This window comes from Curcuma longa, chromosome 3 (genome assembly GCF_044706935.1).
Source record: "Curcuma longa cultivar G26 ecotype Majalengka, Jawa Barat chromosome 3, ITB_CL_G26_1.1, whole genome shotgun sequence".
Classification (NCBI taxonomy): Eukaryota; Viridiplantae; Streptophyta; class Magnoliopsida; order Zingiberales; family Zingiberaceae; genus Curcuma; species Curcuma longa.
Genome location: NC_133863.1, coordinates 18,404,365 through 18,425,449, shown reverse-complemented (window position 1 = coordinate 18,425,449; position 21,085 = coordinate 18,404,365). Strand labels below are relative to the sequence as shown.

The 21,085-nt window shown below is 36.2% G+C and overlaps 1 protein-coding gene across 1 annotated transcript; it reads right to left on the bottom strand.

Annotated features, from left to right (window-relative positions):
* Positions 1-681: 681 nt before the first annotated feature.
* On the bottom strand, positions 682-20,491 carry LOC141825432 (uncharacterized). The gene is made up of 4 exons (XM_074712815.1): positions 20,403-20,491; positions 5,812-6,028; positions 5,613-5,677; positions 682-1,093 (listed from the first exon to the last, which is right to left on the bottom strand). Exons 1-4 carry the CDS (start codon positions 20,436-20,438, stop codon positions 839-841), a joined length of 573 nt encoding a protein of 190 aa, XP_074568916.1. The 5' UTR covers positions 20,439-20,491; the 3' UTR covers positions 682-838.
* Between the last annotated feature and the right edge of the window lie 594 nt (positions 20,492-21,085).

Sequence of the window (21,085 nt, the reverse complement as noted above, 5' to 3'; positions counted from 1 at the left end):
CTCTGACTAGTAGTGTCCCTCAGTAACTACTCTTTTCAGCGTTTAATCTCTCCCGACTTGGATATAGTCACGGATCGAACTCCTTATATCCCCTGATCTCAGACTAGTGGCGTCCCGAAGCTTATATCCCCCTAATCTTGAATCAATGACGTCCCTCAGCAACTATCCTTTTTAAAGTTCAACTTTTTTCAATTCGAACATAATCGCGGATCGAACTCTTTATATCCCCTTTGGTCTCGGACCAATGGTGTCCCAAAACTTACATCCCTCTAGTCTTTGACTAATGACGTCCCTCAACAACTGTCCTTCTCAGAGTTCAACCTCTTTCAACTCAGACATAGTCGTGAATTGAACTCCTTATATCCCTCTGATCTCGGACCCTTGACGCCCTTCAGTAATTATCCTTTTCAGGGTTTAGCATTGGTATTTTTTTTAGAAAATCAAATAGATGAAGAATTGATCAAGAATATCCAATACTCATGATATAACACTAACAATTCTATAAAAACAAATATTTTAAAATTATTTTGGACCATTTTTTTAAATAAAAATATGTTGAACTACTATTTTGATATTTTAAAAAGAAATACCCTTTTAACAATAATAATAATAATAATAATAAGCACCCTTTTAATTTTTACCCTGCCAAATTCAAGAATATTAATTCCAGTGAAACTGATATGGAATGGAAAAACAAACCAACTGTTAATGTGAGATGATCTGCCATAGACATTGTTATTTTGAGTTCCTATCCACCAATTAAAGACTCGTGATTTAAAAAAAAAAATCCTGACCTTGGGTTCTTTGGTAAAATGCCGAAAAATGAAAGGCAGATTGTCTACCATGTAAAAGCTGGCAGAACATAAGAGGGATAGGCGTCGTATTTACAAACCAGAGAGTGCACAGCATCAGAGCCAGCAGTTTCCCCAAAGTTAGCGATTCCAAGTTCATTGGCATGGATGCCACCAGTGACAAAGGCAGATGATATCCCACTTGCTTGCGCACCTTTTATGTCATGGTGGAGGGAGTCTCCCACGGCGATGCAGTCGAATACCTCTGCACCAACCATGCTCATGGCTGCTGAATATATCATCTAAACCACGGAAATTATTGTAAGAATCTGTCTTTTTAATATACAGAAAAGAAAGTAGTTGCAATTGAACTTGTTCCTTCTATCTGTACATAGATATTTATTGACGGAAACAAGAATCCTCTCAAACTGATTCAAATTTATTAAAAAAATTAACTTGTTAAAAATATATTCCCTCTTAACGGTTTCATCAACAGATCTGCTAATTAGTCATTAAAACTAATAAAACAAGCAATGATCTTATTAAAAGTGAAATTTCTTGCTGTCCTTTGTCCTCTCATGCAATACGAAATTGCAATTTGATGGTCACAAAAAATTTTCATCGGCTATGCAGAGCATATCCTACCAGTACTCAGATGATTAACCAAATAAACTTGCATGTTGCTAATGCCATGGCTCTGTATTCTTTCTCTGCACTTGACATTATCACCACTTTCTGTTTCTTATTGTTTTAGGAAATAGGGTGATTGTTAGTACCTCTTGACTGTTGATGTTTGACAAACGTGTTTAAATAAACAGTTAGCTTGTGTTTAATGAATTGATTGTGTGCAAGCATCTTGGTTCAAGCTATCTAGGTTGATAGACTCTTTAAATGAAGCATAAAGCAATAGATAGTTTTGGAGCTCGAAGTATTGTCCTCCAAGCTTGAAGAAAAACATCATACTCAATGATTGAAAATATTTATGTAATTTGGGTAGAACAGTATTGTAATGTAAATAATGTGCCTGAGTAGAAGAGAGTTACTTGGAGAGACTGAACTCGTAGAAGTCATATTACACCTGATATCGACTAAGTACTTAGTTCCAAAATTTAAGTAATGAGAAATCACCTACAAATGGTTAAGGAATTCTAAATCATTGGGTTAAGATTGACCAAAGATAATGTCAAGGTGTTATGTGACATTGAAAAAGGTTAGAGCATTTGGACACAACTTTCTATGTTAGTTAGCCGACCAAATTGGGATTGCTGGTTGATCAAACTGATTTTATAAATGTGTATCAACCAACAGTTATACATGGTCAATCAATCTCTAAAAGCTTTCTCATCTTGATTTTCAATGCTTACTATTAACCATTGGTCGACTAACCCAATACTTTGGTCACCAATAGTTATTAGTAATTGTTGGTCAACCAAAGTTTGAAAATAAGTTTGAAATGACTTGTTCAAAAACACACATTTCTTGTCTTGGTTTGAGAAATTACTCTATGTGGGATTTGTGTACGTCTTCTATGCATACACTAGGTTGTTTCTTTATAACTCCTTTTCCCTTGTACATGACAAATTCTTTAGGGAGAGGCTGTCTTTTTTTCCTATTTTGTTCACTGATTCATATTGTTACAAAGAGAGAAGGTCAAAGTCTGATCTAGAGGTCGTGGTCTTAGGTTGAATATGAGATTGTTGTATTAAAGCACTTGTGAAGAGCACTCTTACTAGAGTGATTATTATAGCAATATTTTTTTCTTTGGAAAAGTGTTCTACTAGAGTAACATGGGTTGTGAAATAGAAGGGGTCTCCTAGCCACATTAAAGCATTTATTAGTGAAACAATAACTAAGTCTTTATATCCTCATCTATATTTAAATAAATTTTATCCTATGTTATCGTTGCTAGCCAAGTCTTCATTAGTCTCCTTCTTTCTCAATTAATGTACATATTTGTCATATTCACATCACCTAACCAAGCATTTATTGTCACCTAAGTGCATATCCATACCATTTTAAATACGTCTTTTTGAGTTTTCTCTCAACAGAAATAATTCTGACTTTTTCTCTAATATTTTTATTTCTTAACCTATCCATCCTTATATGCCATCACTTCCACCTTAACATCCTCATCTATGTGACTCTTATCTTCTGTTCGTATGCTCGATTCATAGTTCAATATTCAACTCCATATAATATAGTAGGTCTAATACTTGTTTGTAAAACTTCCTTTTAAGCTTTAGAGGTATCTTACGATTACAAAAAACATAAAGACCCCCTCCATTTCAAGCATCCTGATTGTATCTTACATAAAATATCTCTATCACCCTTAATCCTTTTGCATAAACAATCATAGATACTTAAACTCCTAGTTACAAGGAACTTGTCATTTCCTATCTTAACAATTATCTTGCTACGTCTAATAATACTAAACTTAAATTCCATATATTGTCCTTAGTCTACTAATTCTAAAACCTTTTACTTTTACGTTTCCTACCAAGATTCGAACTTCGTATTTACTCTTTCACGTTTCTCATTGACAAAAACAATGTCATCTGCAAACATATATCATGGTAACGTATCTTGGATATATCAATGAATTCATCCATGACTAGTGTAAAAAGATATGAACTTAAATATATCCATTGATGTTAACCCTATCTTTATAAGAAATACTCCCATTAATACACCTGGAGTTTTCACTCTTATTACATCATCATATACATCCTTAATTATCTCAATATACACTACGTTAACACCTTAATTCTCTACATAATTTCTCTCGGAATTTTATTATAATTTTTTTCTAGATCAATCAATATCATGTACAAGTCTTACTTTTTTCAATATTTTTCAATCAGTTGTTTAAGATGTATAACTTCTGTCATCAACCTTTTAAGCAAGAATTCAAATTGACTTTCAATCACCATGGTCTCCTTAATTTTTTTCTATCACATTTTCTAAAATTTCATACTATGGGTCATTCACTTAATGCTTCTATAATTCACGCAATTTTGTATATCTCTTTTGTTTTTATATAGGGGGAATAAAGTACTTAGCCTCTACTAATTAGATTTTTTATTTTCAATATCAGATTGAATAATTTTGTAAGTTATTCAATACCCTACTTCTCTAAACATTCCATACCTATAGAATATCATCCGATCTAACCACTTTTCTATTTTTTTGTCCCATTTAACATCTATTCTACTTTTGAAATTAAAATTCTTTAATAAAAATTTAAATTTCTATATTCCTTCAATCTACTTAAATTTTCTAAATTAAATTGGTCACTTAATCCTTTATAAAAAAATTGATGAAAATATCTCTTTCATCGCTACTTTACTTCCTTATCCTTCACTAGTATCTTATTAGATTCATCTTTAATGCATCTTATTTGGTTAAGATCATTTTTTTCCTCTTGTTTTACCTATTTTATAGATATCTCTTTCCCCTTCTTTTATATCAAACTATCAATACAAGCATCAAAAGTAGATTCTTTTTTTCTTTAATTTTTCTTATCTTTACCCATTTCACTATTAAAATTCTTTATTAGTCTCTATGATATTGACTCACCGAGTACACTCTTGATCATTTTTTAAATTTAACATCATCTTATCCCATATTGTATTTGAGTCACCATGTATTTCTCCTAATATTTATACTTCTACCCTCTTGTTAAAGATACTTTGTTTCTCATCCTTTTACTTTCACATTTTGCTTCGATTGATATTATGCTAAAAGTGGATATTTAACATCACTAACCTATGTTGATTGGTTTTCTCTAGGGATGATCTTGCAATCTCTATAAACTTTTCTATCCCCCTTCTCAACCATAAAAAATCAATTTACGACTTATTGTTCTCACTTTTGAAAGTAATTAGGTGTTCTCTCTTCTTGAAAAATATATTAGCTATTATAAGTTCATATGCTTGCGAAATCCATTATAATTTTTTTTCTTAATTTCTTATTCCAAAACCATAGTTCTCATGCACCATATTTTATTCCTTCTTATTTCTATATGCTCATTTACATCCCTTCCTATTAAAATGATCTTGTTTGTTAAAATTTTTTATACTATCTCATTTAGGTCCTCTCTAAACATATGTTTGGTATCTTCATCTAATCCTACATGAGGTGCATATAACTTAATTATATTAATAGTTTCTTTTGCTATAACTAACTTAAGAGTAATAATCCTAACTACTCCTGTTACTTCGTTTTTTAACAGACTATCTACAACAATACCTACTCCATTTTCCAATTTACTCTGTCCTATGTAACAAACATAACTTAAAATCTAAGTTCTCTATTATCTTTATTTTCTCCCCTATTCGTTGTCTATAATAAATATAAAATATTAATTTTTCTCTTAATCATTGTATCTACTACCTCCACTGCTTTACTAGTGAATGTTCCAACGCTCCTTGGTTCAACTATAAGACAATCAGTATTTTTATAATGTATGTTCTTATCCAACTTAAAGTGTGAAAACTCTTGTAAATTCAACACTACATATCTAAGTTCTCATAGAGATATAGTGATCCTTGCCAAGATGTTAAGAGTCGGACCCTACAACGCATGTCTTTCAAAGAACAATCTAACATTTGTGCAATAGTTTGATGGATCCATATATAATATTTGCTTGTGCTTTATTGCTATTTGGCAACCTAACACAATAGTTTGTTTTTTTTCCCTAGTGTATAAATGAGCATGATTTAATCAAAATAGACATTGTTGTTTCCATGTTCCTAATACGAAAAGGATCAAAAAGATCATAGGAAGTGTTTACAAAAAACCATAATAAGAATCATTAATTACCTTGTCTGGCTTTCCCATCCATTTCACTTGGCCGCCAAGCTTTTCATATTTGTCTCCTAATGTTCCTGTAGAGAATATATACTTTACAATCTAGATTTTCCAAAATAATTACTGTTGGGAAGAATAAATAAGAAAATTAGTAGAAAAATCCTAAAACTTATAAATCAGAGGGAATCATTAATTTTAAGGACAACTTTACCGGGCATCACTCGCAAAGCCCTAGCTTCAACAGTCACATAATCTGGATTTGCCACTACCATAGGAATTTTTCTTTTCACAGCCATCCCCAATATTTTCTCCAAATTATCCAAATCCATAGGGAGTGATTCGCCAGAAGGCTGACCAAGAGCCTCAGTTCCATGGGCAAGTATAAAATCAGCATCATCCACACTGCTCACAACTTGCAAACCCAAGCCCTGCAGGATCAAAACATAAGCAATACCATATGGTAAACTTTCCTCTAATTTTACAACTGAATTTTCTTCATTCTCTCAAGAATTTGAATGAATCAAAGAAGATTTTTGTTACAGCAACTAAAACTAAGCCGTTTCATTTTCTTCTGTTATCCTGACAGAGCAAATCTTGGTTTCATTTCCCCTGTGATGCACAAAGAAGAGGTTGTGCATGTCAAGCATCTGTCTAGGATATGTTTTCTAAAAGTCTATTCTGGATGCACAATCCATTCAGTAGTTATTCCCAATTTCAGTTGAAGAATGCAGTCAGATGTTTGAGGTTCTATAAGTGACCAAAGAATAGGAACCTGAATGACAAAAGAAAACTTTACTTAGAGTTCCATTACTATTAATAAGTAGCTTCGAGATTTCTTATGAACATAAGCATTCATAAGGGTCCTATGATTCTTCAATGGTTCTTCATTTTTTACATGGTCTCCATGTTTTTCTTAGGTGCTCATTTTGTATGGGCTTTCAATTTAGTGTTGTATCTAATAGTTGTAGTTATTGGCAAGAACTCATTGAATCCATCATTTGGGCTCATAACAAATTAAAAGTCACTACTACAACTAACACTAAAGTCTTGAAGATTGTACAAAGCTATATGTAGTGTTTCTTTTCTCTTGCTGATCAAACATAAAAGAGTGCATTTTAAACAGACAAGAAGTTCTAGCCAAATATCTGAACAATTACCGGGCAGACCTTTCCAGCCTTTGATTGAGAAAATTGTATACATTCCCATTTGGCTTCTGCTTGATTTGATTCATAAAGACATTCTTTCCATCATGTTCTGGTATGGTAGGGAGAACAATCAAAATTGATCAAGTAACTACAAGAACTAGGCTGAAGTTCTTCAGAGTACTTATTTTTTTGTAAAATTTGAGAAATTTTTGGAGCAAGGTTTGTGGATCGGAGCTGGAGGGCATGTTTATTTCAATCATATTCATAATTTTGCTATACCAGTTGCAGGGGAGTGGGGTAGAAGGATGTGGAAGATAAAGGTTTGGGCTCTTCAAGGATAGAAAAGAATTCTGAGGTTATCACTCTGATGGCACTTCTTCTAAGGTTCCTGATCTCTATGGCCCTTGGATTCAGGTTGAGTGTGGTAGGAAGAGAAAGAAATCCAACTAGGGTTGAATTACAAGGAAGAGAAGTTAATTGCTTTTCAGTCAGTCATTAATGCTGGTGATAAAAGAGTGTCCCACTAGAGAGGATATGGTGGATTTGGTGGAGAATATGATTGAGAATGTATTTCGTTGTTGTGTCTCAAGGCCTTCAAGATGTGTTGAGCAGAAGAAAGGTAGTTGGTGGTACCAACATTTGGGGGTGACTAAAAAGAATGTAACCGGGAGCGCAGGGCCCTAGGAAAGCTGCTCAACAATCTAGAAAAGCCAAAGTTGCTGATAATCTTTTCCTTTCAAATCAGACTGTTGATGGGGTTTTCTATGAAGCAGATGGAATGACTAAAGCAAATGACAGTGTAGAGGTTTTAGTAGATAAGATTACAAATCAGATCAATTGGTTAAGATCATGGCTTCAGCTGGTGAACTGGATGATGTGGTGTTGGGTATCAATTGCCCCAGGATAAAGGAGTGTGAAAGGGTTGCTATATGAACTAAATCTGAAAAAGGAATTTAATAGAATAGGAACGTGGAATGTGTTGATCTAGAATGTAAGAGATATGGGCAAAAAGAAGAGCTCAAAGTATCTTCATCTGTTATACAAAAAAGTAAGGTCTAGGATAATTTTTTTATCTCTCTCAAGTCCAGTTCAAGTTCACCACAATTTTAACTCAATCCCCACTGAAAGAACTAAATAAACCTGAAATTGAAATATGATCAAGACAAAATGAGAGAGAGATTAATCACATGGTTTGGGAGAAGAGGTCGAGAGAGGAGGGTTGTCTTAATTGCATGATTTGGGAGAAGCACTCTTGACCCCTTCTCCCAAAATCATCTCTAGCAAACCATGTGATTTTTTTTTCACATGGATGTCCCTTTTTCATATGATCTCTCTCCCAAGCCAACCCTCCTCTCCAACCCTCTTCTACCACTCCACCTTATCCTTTTCCACTCCAAGGTAAGTGGTTCTTTATTGGTGGCTATTGTAGACAAGCGACGAACTCTCATTTGACCAACAGGAACTCCAACAAGGAGTCAATCTTCTCTATGTCAATTCGTATGGGTAAATTGTTTCTATTTCCCTCTCCTTCCTATGATATCCTTATGTATAAACACTAGTATAATTAAACATTTAATTTCAAGATTAAAAGGTGTTGTCATATTTCAAAAGCGTTTAACTAATATTTTAAGCATGAGATGAAAAGGCACGTGATTAAATAAGCATGGGCGAATGACAGTTGATGAACTATTTTATCTTGTTGATGTATATGCTTCTGTGGGGGGTATACTTGTAGTTTAATCTTAGGTTGGGGTTTTATTTTGAAAACAATGTCGCTTTGCCTTTTCAAATTTGTTTTGTTTTGGAAATTATGTGGAAACCCCTTTCTTGCAGGATGCAACTTTAAATAACATATTCAGTTAATTATCTGAATCAAATACATAGTGAATTAGGTTTAACCCAATTAAAGGTATGAAATTAGACGGATGACATGAGACAACCCATTTTGAACATGGAACAATAAAAAAGGAACTAATTGGTAAAAAAAGCATGTCAATAATAATGAATAAAAGTGTAAAAGGTGAAATTAATAGCCAAATCATGTGATCTGAGGATTTATCCCATTGCCAAGTTAGTTCAAGCTTCAGCCCTGCACTTGAGGTATGTGTGTGCGTGTATATTGTTGCTTCTAGTGGTGAAGGGTGGATATGGCCTTCAAGTTGGTTATGTTAATCAATGGTTGTGATTTCTCAAATTTGAGGAATCTTGTTTTGGCATTACATCAGATCATGCCAAGCAAAATTTCCAATTCATTGAATTTAATTTGGCAGTGCATGAAAGAAGCTACTAAAACAAATGTTTCTTTTTTTTAGTAGAAAATAGTTCGATTCAAGGGTCCTATAATGAGGAGGTTAGGAGGCATTGTTCTAGTTTGGAAAAGGGTTTTGTAAAAAGTTAGAATAGTTCGCTATGATAAGCACTTTATTTCTATTGTAAGAAAAAAAATCTGACTCTTTACTAGGGTGTGTGCCTAATAATTTATTGGCTCTTAGGAATAAGCAGCTAATTGCTAAGGATTTCAACTGCAGTTGCAAGTTAAAGGAGGAGCTAACATTTATTACTGGTTTCCCTACATCATTGATTGTGTTGGCCTACCAAACCCAGTGCTTGTGTTGGGCTACCAAACCGGTTCTTATGAAGTATTCTTTAAGTGCCAAAAGAATTATAGAGATGCAAGTGCTGAGGAAAACTAGAAGTGTTGAAAATACTTCATGGGTTTTCAGGAACTTCAAAGGTGTATGTTAGAGCTAAGAGGATATTTTTTATAGAAGCAAATTGGATGCATTAAGCAGTGTAGTATCCAGGATGATCCCATGAGACTCCTATGGCTTAATGGCGTACCCATATTAATGCTAGTCTAATTGGTAGCTCTGAGATGGTTTTGGAGCTGATCAAGCAGGGAAGTTAGGTTGTTAGCTGTTTGCAATTTTTGTCTACAACTCACATGATGAGTAGAATTCTAGCAATCCATGTTACTGATAGTGAAACATGAAAATGTCGGGTCTACCATTCAAGCTCAAACTCCATACCAAGGTACCTTACAATTTCCTGTGTGAATGAGAAAGGATTGAAGGTCAGCTAGAATGCAATTTGGATGTCTCCTAGAGTAAAGAATTTCATAATTGCCAACATTTGTCTACCATCATCAACTGCACTGTGATGTCTTTTTTCAATTATGGTGGGAAGGAAGATTAGTTCTACTTGTTGGAAAAATGTGATTTTGTTAAGGATAGTCGGAGGATGATGAAGAATATAAAGGGATAAAATTTTATTTTTATCGACAATCAGGAAAGGGAAAGTCGCTTACTGACAGCACTGGTCAACATAGGGGGAAACAATGGAGATGAAGGCTTATATCTTGATGACAATGTGGCATATCAGGAAGAACAAGAATAGGGGGCATAATGATGATGTCTGACATTCTGCTGCCACTTTGGTGAGGAATATTACTGCTAAAGTATTAGACCTGATGTTATTCCTGTCATTAAACCCTCTAAAGCTTTGAAGACTGATGAGTTAGAGTTTTATAGTATTTTGTTGATTCATTTTGGATTTTTGTGTGAACAATTAATTGCTTAATAGATATAATTGGATTGCATTTGTGGTATGTGGTATAATTGGATGATTTATTATAATTCTGTGATTTTGATGGTTAATTTTGTATTAATTGATTTTAATTCTTTGTAGGACTCAAGTGGAACTACAATCGAGCCAATTGGGATCAAGTCAAGCCAAGATTGATCGAACCTATTGACCCAAACTTCATGATCAAGATTTAAGTTGATTTGAGTTGAACCCATCCGAATTGGAGTCGAACCATCTTGATTTGAGATTGAATCAACATTAAACCGCATTGAACCGGGTTCAAACAGTACCGAACCAGCCGATTTTAAATCCCGTTTTAACGAGGAATGAACAGTACTCGTGATAATATTACTGTTCATCTTCGTTCTCGCGATTTTCAACTTTTGTTTTCTTCGTTTTTGAACGGCAATCTTCGGATCTTTTCCTTCCAATTCAGTTTCCAGATCCCATCAGGCCTCTTCAAGCTTAATTTAGCGTCAATCTGGAGCTAATTCTTCTGATGAGGGTTTCGCCAGAGCAATAGTTCTGCGACGCATTTCAGCTGGATTTTCTTCGATCCAACCTAACCGGAGCAATCGAGTCATTCAGAGGGGTTCTTTGGATCTTGAAGGTTCCAGAACATTTAATTGATTATGATTTGAAGAATATCAATTGAATCATCAGATCTGGATCGGGCTCTATTCGGTAGTTTTGGAGGGTTTCTGATACGTCTAGCCGAGTTGATTCAGATCCATTCCAATTGAGATTTGGAGCTGTCTTTCTGGGATTTGTAATCTTTGATTAGATCTTGTGTGACGACAAGATAAAGATTGGTTTGTAAGGGAAGATATGAGTTTGCCTGTTTTGTTTGCCATTTCTGATTTTGGATTTCATTTCTGATTAATCTATTCTGATAGAATTTGCTTCAATAATTTGTTGAATTGGTTCTTCTGGTAGATGTTTGAGCTATTGTTAGTTGTTTTAATCTATTAGAACACTTTAGCCTTAAGTTCTTGAACCGAATTGAATCTAATTGCATTTCACTGAAACTTTACATAGCACTATTACGTATCAGAGGTTATGAGTTTGTATCAGATTAGTTGATAGCTTAACTTCAGCAGTTGTTTGTTTTTGTTAGTTAATTTTTGTTGAAAATTCAGATTGCGTCTTTGTTTTGCAAGATAGGTTGGTTTCTTTAGAATTCAATTTATTGTCTTAGTTAACTTTTTCCTTTAGTTCTAGTTTGTTGATTTCTTTTAGTTCTTATCTAATTTGTTTTGCAATACATTCTACATCTTAGTTACTAATTTCAATAACTTGCTATAGCTCTGATCATTGTATTTTAGATTCATAAATATTAGTTGAATTTCAAATTCTATGAATTGAGTTGAATTGTATTTTCAAGTTTGATTTGATACCTTGTTCCAATTGTGCATTCTTAGATTAGCAAAACTTACATTCTGTTCCATTTGTTGATTTCAAATTTACATTTACGTTGAAAAACACCAAAACCTCCCATTTACATAGAAAAACCCTTGTTAGGATGTATACTATAAGATGCCTAGCTTTTGTATGAACATCTATTTTGAAATAAGAATCACTTTGGTCAAATGTTTACTATAAGCCTATTTTATATTCTTTATATATGTTAATGTAGTTGTCCAATTAATTTATATTGTAGATAACATGGTGTGTGGTGCCACACAGAAGATCATGTTATCAGTTCCTTATAAATTATAAATAGTAGCTCACAACCAAGATGGATTGGGACAAACCATTGGAACGGTTGTAGTGTAATTGGTATTAGTTTATCTTGACTATAAAATTACACTAGTACACTATGTGTGTATTGAGCAGGACCGTTTGAGGTTGTTCGATTTATACTGACTATATAAAAGAACAAGACCTCTGTTATTATGGATGTGCGTTCTCTTAATCCCAATATAATAACAAGCACGTATACTTAGTATTTATTTCTTTAACTTGTCAATAGGTGAGATTTATTCGTTAAATCAATAGGCCCGATGAGTTGGGAGATAGTGCTATTTATATGGTGTGTTGTTGATTATAGAAGGAATCTGTGTCCTAATTATTTAGGCTGATGATGTCCCCTTGAGGAGCTCATAAGGATTATCATGTAAACCCTGCAGGTGGACTTAGTCCGGCATGATAATAAAGTTGAGTGGTACTACTCTTGGAATTAGATGTTAATTAATTGAGTTGTCAGTAACTCATTTAATTAACGGACATACGATATCTTAAACACAGGGAGATTAATGCACTCATAATAAGAAGGAGCTCATATTGTAATATGGGATTGGTGCGGTAGTTCAATAATAACCCTTTAGTGGTATGAGTTATTATTGATGGACTTGAGTTGGGTGTTCGGGCCGAACATGGAAGCCCAAGCCCATCAGGAGGCCTAAACCAATTCCTCCTCTAGGTCTCTGTTGTAGCCTCTATATAAAGTATCCACCCAACAGAATATCCACCCCTGTTAAAATTCCATTAGCAATAGTTAATTCTGTTAATTCTGTTAATTTTTTCTCCTAAACTTCCTAGGGCCGGCAAGGCTATAAAAGGAGGAGAGGGGGGCGCCTAAAAAACACACAATTTCAATTCTTGTTCTACCTTCCTAGGGCCGGCGGCTTGGCCCCACAGATCCTTCTTCTTCTCCTTGCTAGGGCCGGCGCCCCTTTAGTTCTTCTCCTTGCTAGGGCCGGCGCCCAAGACCTTTCCTCCTCCCTTGCTAGGGCCGGCGCCCCTTGTCCCCTTCTCCTTGTGGCCGACGGAAGGAGAAGAGACAAGGAGAAGAAGAGGAAGAGGTGGTTCCCTCAACCCTAGGTTCTCCCTTGGTGGCCGGTTGTGTGGAAGAGGAAGATTCTAGGGAGGAAGGAGGTGGGTGGTTATTCTCTTGGTAGATCGTCGCCCACACGACGTCCAAGAAGAGGAGAGGAATACAACAGAAGATCAAGAGGTTTTCGGGTACAAACAATCATCCATACAATCTCAAGGAAAGGTATGACTAGTTTAATATTCCGCTGCGTAGTTATTTTCTTTGTATGGATCCTGAATACCAACACAAGAGGCCAGCGATCTTATGCTTCGATCAAGGTGTGCTTCGATCGGTCAAGAACTTGCTTGATCGATCAAGCACATGTCTGATCGAACATGTGGGTTGCTTGGAAAGGTTCTGTCCCTGTACAATTTTTTTTGTCTGGGAGAAATTGAACAGGACAGAATTCCAGCACCTTCAAGTGGTATCAGAGCATAGGTTTCTGGCTCTGTGTGATTGGTTTCAGTTAATTTATGCACTGCTCATATATAAATTTAGGCTGGATAATAGTAGGATGTGCAAAAGATTAACTCTGTGGTTGCAGGCTTCCTAGTTCCAACTATTATGGCCTAATGTGTGTTATGTATGATTGAAACCCTCGGGCATGTCGAGGTTGTTTTGTGTTGTGCATGGTTGTAATAATTATTTTAATTTACTGTTCGATCTAGATTATATGTAAACTCCTTCGTGGAGTATAGGATCGATGGATGTAAATTATTTTTTTATTGTTGCGGCTTGTATCCTTGCTATGCGTGGTGCTATATTGATGACCGGAGGCGCGGCTGAGAAGGAAGCAAGATAGACGCGACTACATGATCCATTGGCGGCATATTGAAGAACGACGGATATTTGATGAGGCCATAATAGTTGAAAATTTATTTTTCATTTTTTGCCTATTTATTGCCTTTATGCTGTTTTATATGCTATTATGTGTAATGCATGTTTTAAAATTCCTCATATTAAATAACTAAGTGGGAGAGGGATTATTTGAATAAATCTCATGGTCTCCATTACTGGTTTGTAAGTGATGCATTCAAACTTGCGCGTTGGCTTTAAGTGCCTTCCTCCATATCGGATGAGTTTGTTTGCGGATCACTAGATCAAACTTCCTTTATGGATGATTATAGGAAATTATTTAGGTATGTGTGATCTTCTCCATCTGAAGGGGCACAATCCTAAATAATGGACTTAGTATCAAGTAATGGTATACACTTAGGCGCATTTAATAGTATCCTCCCCATCGGAGTCACTGCTATTATTTGTGTGACCGAAGATAAACCAACTATTAATTTTATTTGTCATAAAGTTAGGTTGACAAGATAATAAAATTAATGGGTAAAACCTCCTCTTACAAATGTTTGAATTAGTATACGTCCACACTATCGTGGCATACGAAATTCACGGTGTTTTGAGGTGTTGGTGAATTTAAATTATATTGTTTGAGGAATCAATATTATTTTAAATTCTAAAGTTTTGACCAAATATGTTAATTTGTGATTCTCAGGATTTCATTATGGCTTTCAATCCACTTGCTGTTATTCTAAAAGAAAACAAACTTACTGGTCCAAATTATATTGATTGGAAACGGAACTTGGACATTGTCTTAACTGCTGAAGAGTACAAGTTTGTACTTTTTGAGGTCTGTCCTAGCGTGCCTGATAAGGATTCTAGTGAAGAGGAGATAGAGAGACATAGGAAATGGGTTAAGGCAGATGAGATGGCGCGGTGTTACATTTTGGCTTCTATGTCAAATGTGCTGCAACATCAGCATCAGGTCATGCCTACTGCCTATGACATGATGCTCAATCTCAAAGAACTCTTCGGACACCAGAATCGGGCTGCCAGGCAGGAGGCCATGAGAAAAGCAGTCTGGACATTGGAAGGTAGACTGTCCTCGTAGAAAAGAGAACAATAAAGGTATATCTTATTCATTAGTTGTTGAAACATGTTTAGTGGTGTTATCTACCGGTACCTGGTGTGTAGATACGGGAGCCACTGATCATGTCTGCAATTCGTTGCAGGGGTTCCAGGAAACCCGACGACTACGTGAAGGGGAGATTACCGTCTACATGGGCAATGCTACGAAAGTGGCGGCTATTGCAGTGGGAGATGTTTATTTATCTTTTGATAGGAATAAAACTTTGATTTTGAGGGATTGTCTTTACGTACCATGTTTTAGAAAGAATTTAATTTCAGTTTCTAAATTATTTATGGATGGATATTCTGTTTCTTTTGATGACAAAGTTGTTGTCAAGAAAAATAGGGTTAATATCTGTTCTGGTACGTTGGTTGGCAATTTATATACTCTTAATCCAATAACTCCCACGATGCAACAAATGAAAATTAATAACACATCTTCTAATTCTAATAAGAGAAAAGAACCTTCGAAAATGAACCAAACATATCTTTGGCATCTAAGGTTGGGTCATATTAACTTGAGTAGAATTCAAAGGTTAATAGCCGATGGACCTTTGGGTTCACTGGTGGTGGAAAATTTTTCCAACCTGCGAGTCTTGCTTGGAAGGAAAAATGACCAAGAGGCCTTTTAAGGCAAAGGGGTATAGAGCCAAAGAAGTGTTGGAATTGGTTCATTCTGATTTGTGTGGACCTATGACTATCCAGGCAAGAGGTGGTTTCGAATATTTTATCTCTTTTATAGATGACTATTCGAGATATGGATACATTTACTTGATGCGCCGCAAGTCTGAGTGCTTTGATAAGTTCAAAGAATACAAGGCTGATGTGGAGAAACATCATGGTAAAAGTATCAAGACACTACGATCTGATCGTGGTGGAGAGTACCTCTTAGGAGAGTTTAGGAGTTACTTATCAGAGGCTGGGATTCAATCCCAATTGTCTGCACCTGGTACACCCCAACAGAATGGTGTGGCAGAACGAAGGAATAGGACTCTTATGGAAATGGTTAGATCGATGATGAGTTATTCAGAATTACCAAATTCATTTTGGGGATATGCTCTGGAAACGGCGGCGTACATTCTGAACTTGGTACCTTCTAAGTCAGTACCTTCTACTCCCACAGAATTGTGGACTGGGCGTAAGCCTAGTTTGAAACACATTCAGATTTGGGGTAGTCCAGCACATGTGCTGAAGGGAGACGCTGATAAGTTGGAACCACGTACGGAAGTTCGCTTGTTTGTGGGTTATCCTAGAGGAACGAAGGGTGGTTTGTTTTATAGTCCTAAAGATCAGAAGGTCATTGTTAGCACCAATGCCCGATTTTTAGAAGAGGACTATGTAATGAACCACAAGCCCATGAGTAAGATTGTTCTAGAGGAAATAAGAGGGGACACTTCTACTTTAGTACCAACGGTACAAGATAGATACCACAAGTGACTGCATCACGTGTCACAAATGATACACAATTACAGGTAGTGCCTCGTCGTAGTGGGAGGGTTGTTAGACAACCTGATAGATTCATATTTTTGGGAGAGTCTTCGGACTTGATCCCTGGTGAACATGAAGCTGATCCCTGGACATATGATGAAGCACTCCAAGATAAAGATGCAGCATCTTGGCAAAGTGCAATGAACTCTGAAATAGAATCTATGGATTCTAATCAAGTCTGGGAGCTTGTAGAACCACCAAATGGTGTAAAAGCCATTGGATGTAAATGGGTCTACAAAAGGAAAAGAGGAATAGACGGGAAGGTGGAAACCTTTAAAGCAAGGCTTGTTGCGAAGGGGTATACTCAGAAAGAGGGAATCGATTATGAGGAAACCTTTTCACCGGTAGTCATGCTTAAGTCTATCCGGATTCTTTTATCTATTGCTGCTCATATGGATTATGAGGTTTGGCAAATGGATGTCAAGACAGCTTTCCTTAACGGAAGTCTTGAAGAAAACATCTATATGAAGCAACCAGAGGGATTCATTGCAAAGGGCAAAGAGCATCTTGTATGTAAGCTTAATCGGTCCATTTATGGACTGAAACAAGCTTCAAGATCTTGGAACATCCGGTTTGATGAAGTAATCCAGTCTTATGGATTTATTCAATGTCCGGATGAGTCTTGTGTATACAAGAAAAGTGACGAAAACGTGGTGGTATTTCTTGTACTATACGTAGATGACATTTTGCTCATTGGCAACAATGTCAAAGTGTTGTCAGACGTAAGGGTATGGTTGTCCAAGCAGTTTGATATGAAGGACTTGGGAGAATGTGCACATATTCTTGGGATCAAAGTAATAAGGGATCGCAAGAAAAGGATGTTGTGCTTATCCCAAGCTTCATACATTGATACTATCCTAGCTCGTTTTAGCATGCAAAACTCCAAGAAAGGTTTTCTACCTTTTCGGCATGGAGTACCTTTATCTAAAGAGATGTGTCCTAAGACACAAAGGAGATAGAGGAAATGAAGGCAGTTCCTTATGCTTCGGCTGTAGGAAGCCTAATGTATGCAATGCTATGTACGAGACCGGATATCTATTTTACCGTGGGCATGGTTAGCAGATATCAAAGTAACCCAGGACAGGGACATTGGACTGCGGTAAAGCATATATTAAAGTACCTGAGAAGGACTAGAGATTATATGCTGGTTTACCAAGCAGATCATTTGCTTCCTGTGGGTTACACAGATTCTGATTTCCAATCAGATAGGGATAGCAGTAAATCTACCTCGGGGTATGTGTTTACTTTGGGAGGTGGAGCCATAACATGGAGGAGTGTTAAGCAGAAATGCGTTTCGGACTCTACCATGGAAGCTGAGTATGTAGCAGCCTCTGAGGCAGCTAAAGAAGCTGTATGGCTCAGAAACTTCTTGATGGACTTAGAAGTGATTCCTGGTTTGCCCAAAGCTATCACAATTTATTGTGATAACAGTGGTGCAGTAGCAAACTCGAAGGAACCACGAGCCCATAAGGCAAGTAAACACATCGAGCGCAAGTACCACCTGATACGAGACATCGTAAAACGAGGAGAAGTTGTTGTCGCCAAGATTACATCAGCAGATAACCTGGCAGATCCTTTCACTAAGGCCCTTCCGGCGAGAGCTTTTGATAGGCATGTTGAGGGGATGAGAATCAGATGTATGGCAGCATTTATGGCAGCATAGTCTTTTAGTATAAGTGGGAGATTGTTGGGATGTATACTATAAGCCTAGCTTTTTGTATGAACATTTTGATTTTGAAATGAGAATCACTTTGGTCAAATGTTTGCATTTTATATTCTTTATATATGTTAATGCAGTTGTCCACTTAATTTATATTGTAGATAACATGGTGTGTGGTGCCACACAGAAGATCATGTTATCAGTTCCTTATAAATTATAAATAGTAGCTCACAACCAAGATGGATTGGGACAAACCATTGGAACGGTTGTAGTGTAATTGGTATTAGTTTATCTTGACTATAAAATTACACTAGTACACTTTGTGTGTATTGAGCAGGACCGTTTGAGGTTGTTCGATTTATACTGACTATATAAAAGAACAAGACCTCTGTTATTATGGATGTGCATTCTCTTAATCCCTATATAATAACAAGCACATATACTTAGTATTTATTTCTTTAACTTGTCAATGGGTGAGATTTATTCGTTAAATCAATAGGCCCGATGAGTTGGGAGATAGTGCTATTTATATGGTGTGTTGTTGATTATAGAAGGAATCTGTGTCCTAATTATTTAGGCTGATGATGTCCCCTTGAGGAGCTCATAAGGATTATCATGTAAACCCTGCAGGTGGACTTAGTCCGGCATGATAATAAAGTTGAGTGGTACTACTCTTGGAATTAGAAGTTAATTAATTGAGTTGTCAGTAACTCATTTAATTAACGGACATACGATATCTTAAACACAGGGAGATTAATGCACTCATAATAAGAAGGAGCTCATATTGTAATATGGGATTGGTGCGGTAGTTCAATAATAACCCTTTAGTGGTATGAGTTATTATTGATGGACTTGAGTTGGGTGTTCGGGCTGAACACGGGAAGCCCAAGCCCATCAGGAGGCCTAAACCAATTCCTCCTCTAGGTCCCTGTTGTAGCCTCTATATAAAGCGTATCTCCCAACAGAATTTCTGTTACCCAATAGAATTCCCAACAAAATTCTATTAATTTTGTTATTTTTTCCTAAACTTCCTAAGGCGGCAATACGATAAAAGGAGGATGAGGGGGCGCCTAAAAAACACACAATTTCAATTGTTGTTTTCCCTTGCTAGGGCTCGGCGCCCACACCCTCCTTGCCTCTTCTCCTTGCTAGGGCCGCCACTCCTTGTCCTTCTTCTCCTTGCTAGGGCCAGCGCTCAAGACCTTTCTCCTCCTTGCTAAGGTCGGCGCCCAAACAATCCCCTCTCTTGTGGTTGTGGCTAACGGCTTGGTTCTCCAAGAAGGCCGGCGGCTAAGAGGAAGATAGGAGGTGGGTGGTTATTCTCTTGGTAGATCCTCACCCACACGACGTCCAAGAAGAGGAGAGGAATACAACAGAAGATCAAGAGGTCTTCGAGTACAAACAATCCTCCATACAAACTCAAGAAGAAAGGTATGACTAATTTATTAATTTCGCTGCATAGTTAGTTTTTCTTTGTATGGATCCTGAATACCAACACAAGAGGCCAGCGATCTTATGCTTCGATCAAGGTGTGCTTCGATCGGTCAAGAACTTGCTTGATCGATCAAACACATATCTGAATGAACATGTGGGTTGCTTGGAAAGGTTCTGTCCTTGTATAATTTTTTGTCTGGGAAAAATTGAACAGGATAGAATTCCAACGCTTTCAAAAAGATGTATGATAAGAAGGATGATGTAATTGCTAAGTTTCATTTAGGAAGTAGGGGCGATGTTTGTGTAAATAGGGACCAAAAAGGGCTGTTATAATTTTTTTTTAAAAAAAAATTTCGAGTGCACTAGTACCTAAAACGATTGGTAAGCTATAATGTCCTTGTTATTTAGCCATGTTATTGGTATAAAAAATTATCCCTTAAGTTTGCACTTTCCTGAACAGCTGACCAACCACTAATTAACAATAGGCCATTCCATTTTCTTTTGCCTTTCTAGTCAATATTTGAACTTACCTGTTCAACCAATCAGGCAATTGCATATAATCAAAACTAGCATGATTCTATGTAAGTTTGATGTACACAATCCTGCCAATGATGTGATCACTTCGCAACGAAGTCCAGTCCATTAGCCAATATCCAAAGTCTCAAGAGTTCGCATAGAAATTTATATCCTTATATGTATTGAACCTTATGTTGAAAAGATAATGTGGGTGTTCAACTTGTGAGAGAAGATGGGCATACTTCAAGAGATATTGCACCCCTATCACTCCATGTCATGTGAATGCAAGATGTTCCAAGGGTTGCAAAAAATGGATCATCCCTCCTATTATAAGAAAAAGCAAAAAGACAAATTTTAGTAATGAAGACATTTTCTATGCTCAACAACTATGCGTAGCAAACATTAAAAGAGACTTATTAACATCTTGAATGCATGACTACAATATACATAATCATGTGTCTAGAACTCAGGTCCGTCCACTAATCATAAAGTTGTATTCACCAAAATGGCAATTTGCTATCAAATCTAGGCTGCTTTGCTTCAATTAACCATGTATGAACTTTGAACATATATAGTAAACTTGTGCTAGTAGAGAACTTTGTCATGAACAATAGATATAAAAAGATGCATCAAGACTCAAGACCATTAAAGAATTCTACAATCCAAAAGCAGAGAAATCAATGCAGAAATTGGCATAATACTTTATAAACCTAACAAAACCATATATGCATTCTTCTAGTTGAGAAGAGTCAAGTGGATACAGTTTGGCTGACAATTATGCATTATGCCAACTATCAAGAAGATGAAACCCTGTAAAGAATTTCATATTTGTTAATGATATTTTACATTCTTGAATATTTGGACTCTTAGACACAGAAACTAACAGTTAGAAACAACCAATAGAAAGATGAGAAAGAAGAGAAGA

Excerpts from the sequence above, each read along its gene's own strand:
- LOC141825432 (XM_074712815.1), bottom strand. The coding sequence starts at position 20,438 with ATGACATGGAGTGATAGGGGTGCAATATCTCTTGAA. Across the intron at positions 6,029-20,402 it reads GGGGTGCAATATCTCTTGAA|GGCTTGGGTTTGCAAGTTGT; the intron begins GTATGCCCATCT and ends TTGATCCTGCAG. Across the intron at positions 5,678-5,811 it reads GGCTTTGCGAGTGATGCCCG|GAACATTAGGAGACAAATAT; the intron begins GTAAAGTTGTCC and ends TATTCTCTACAG.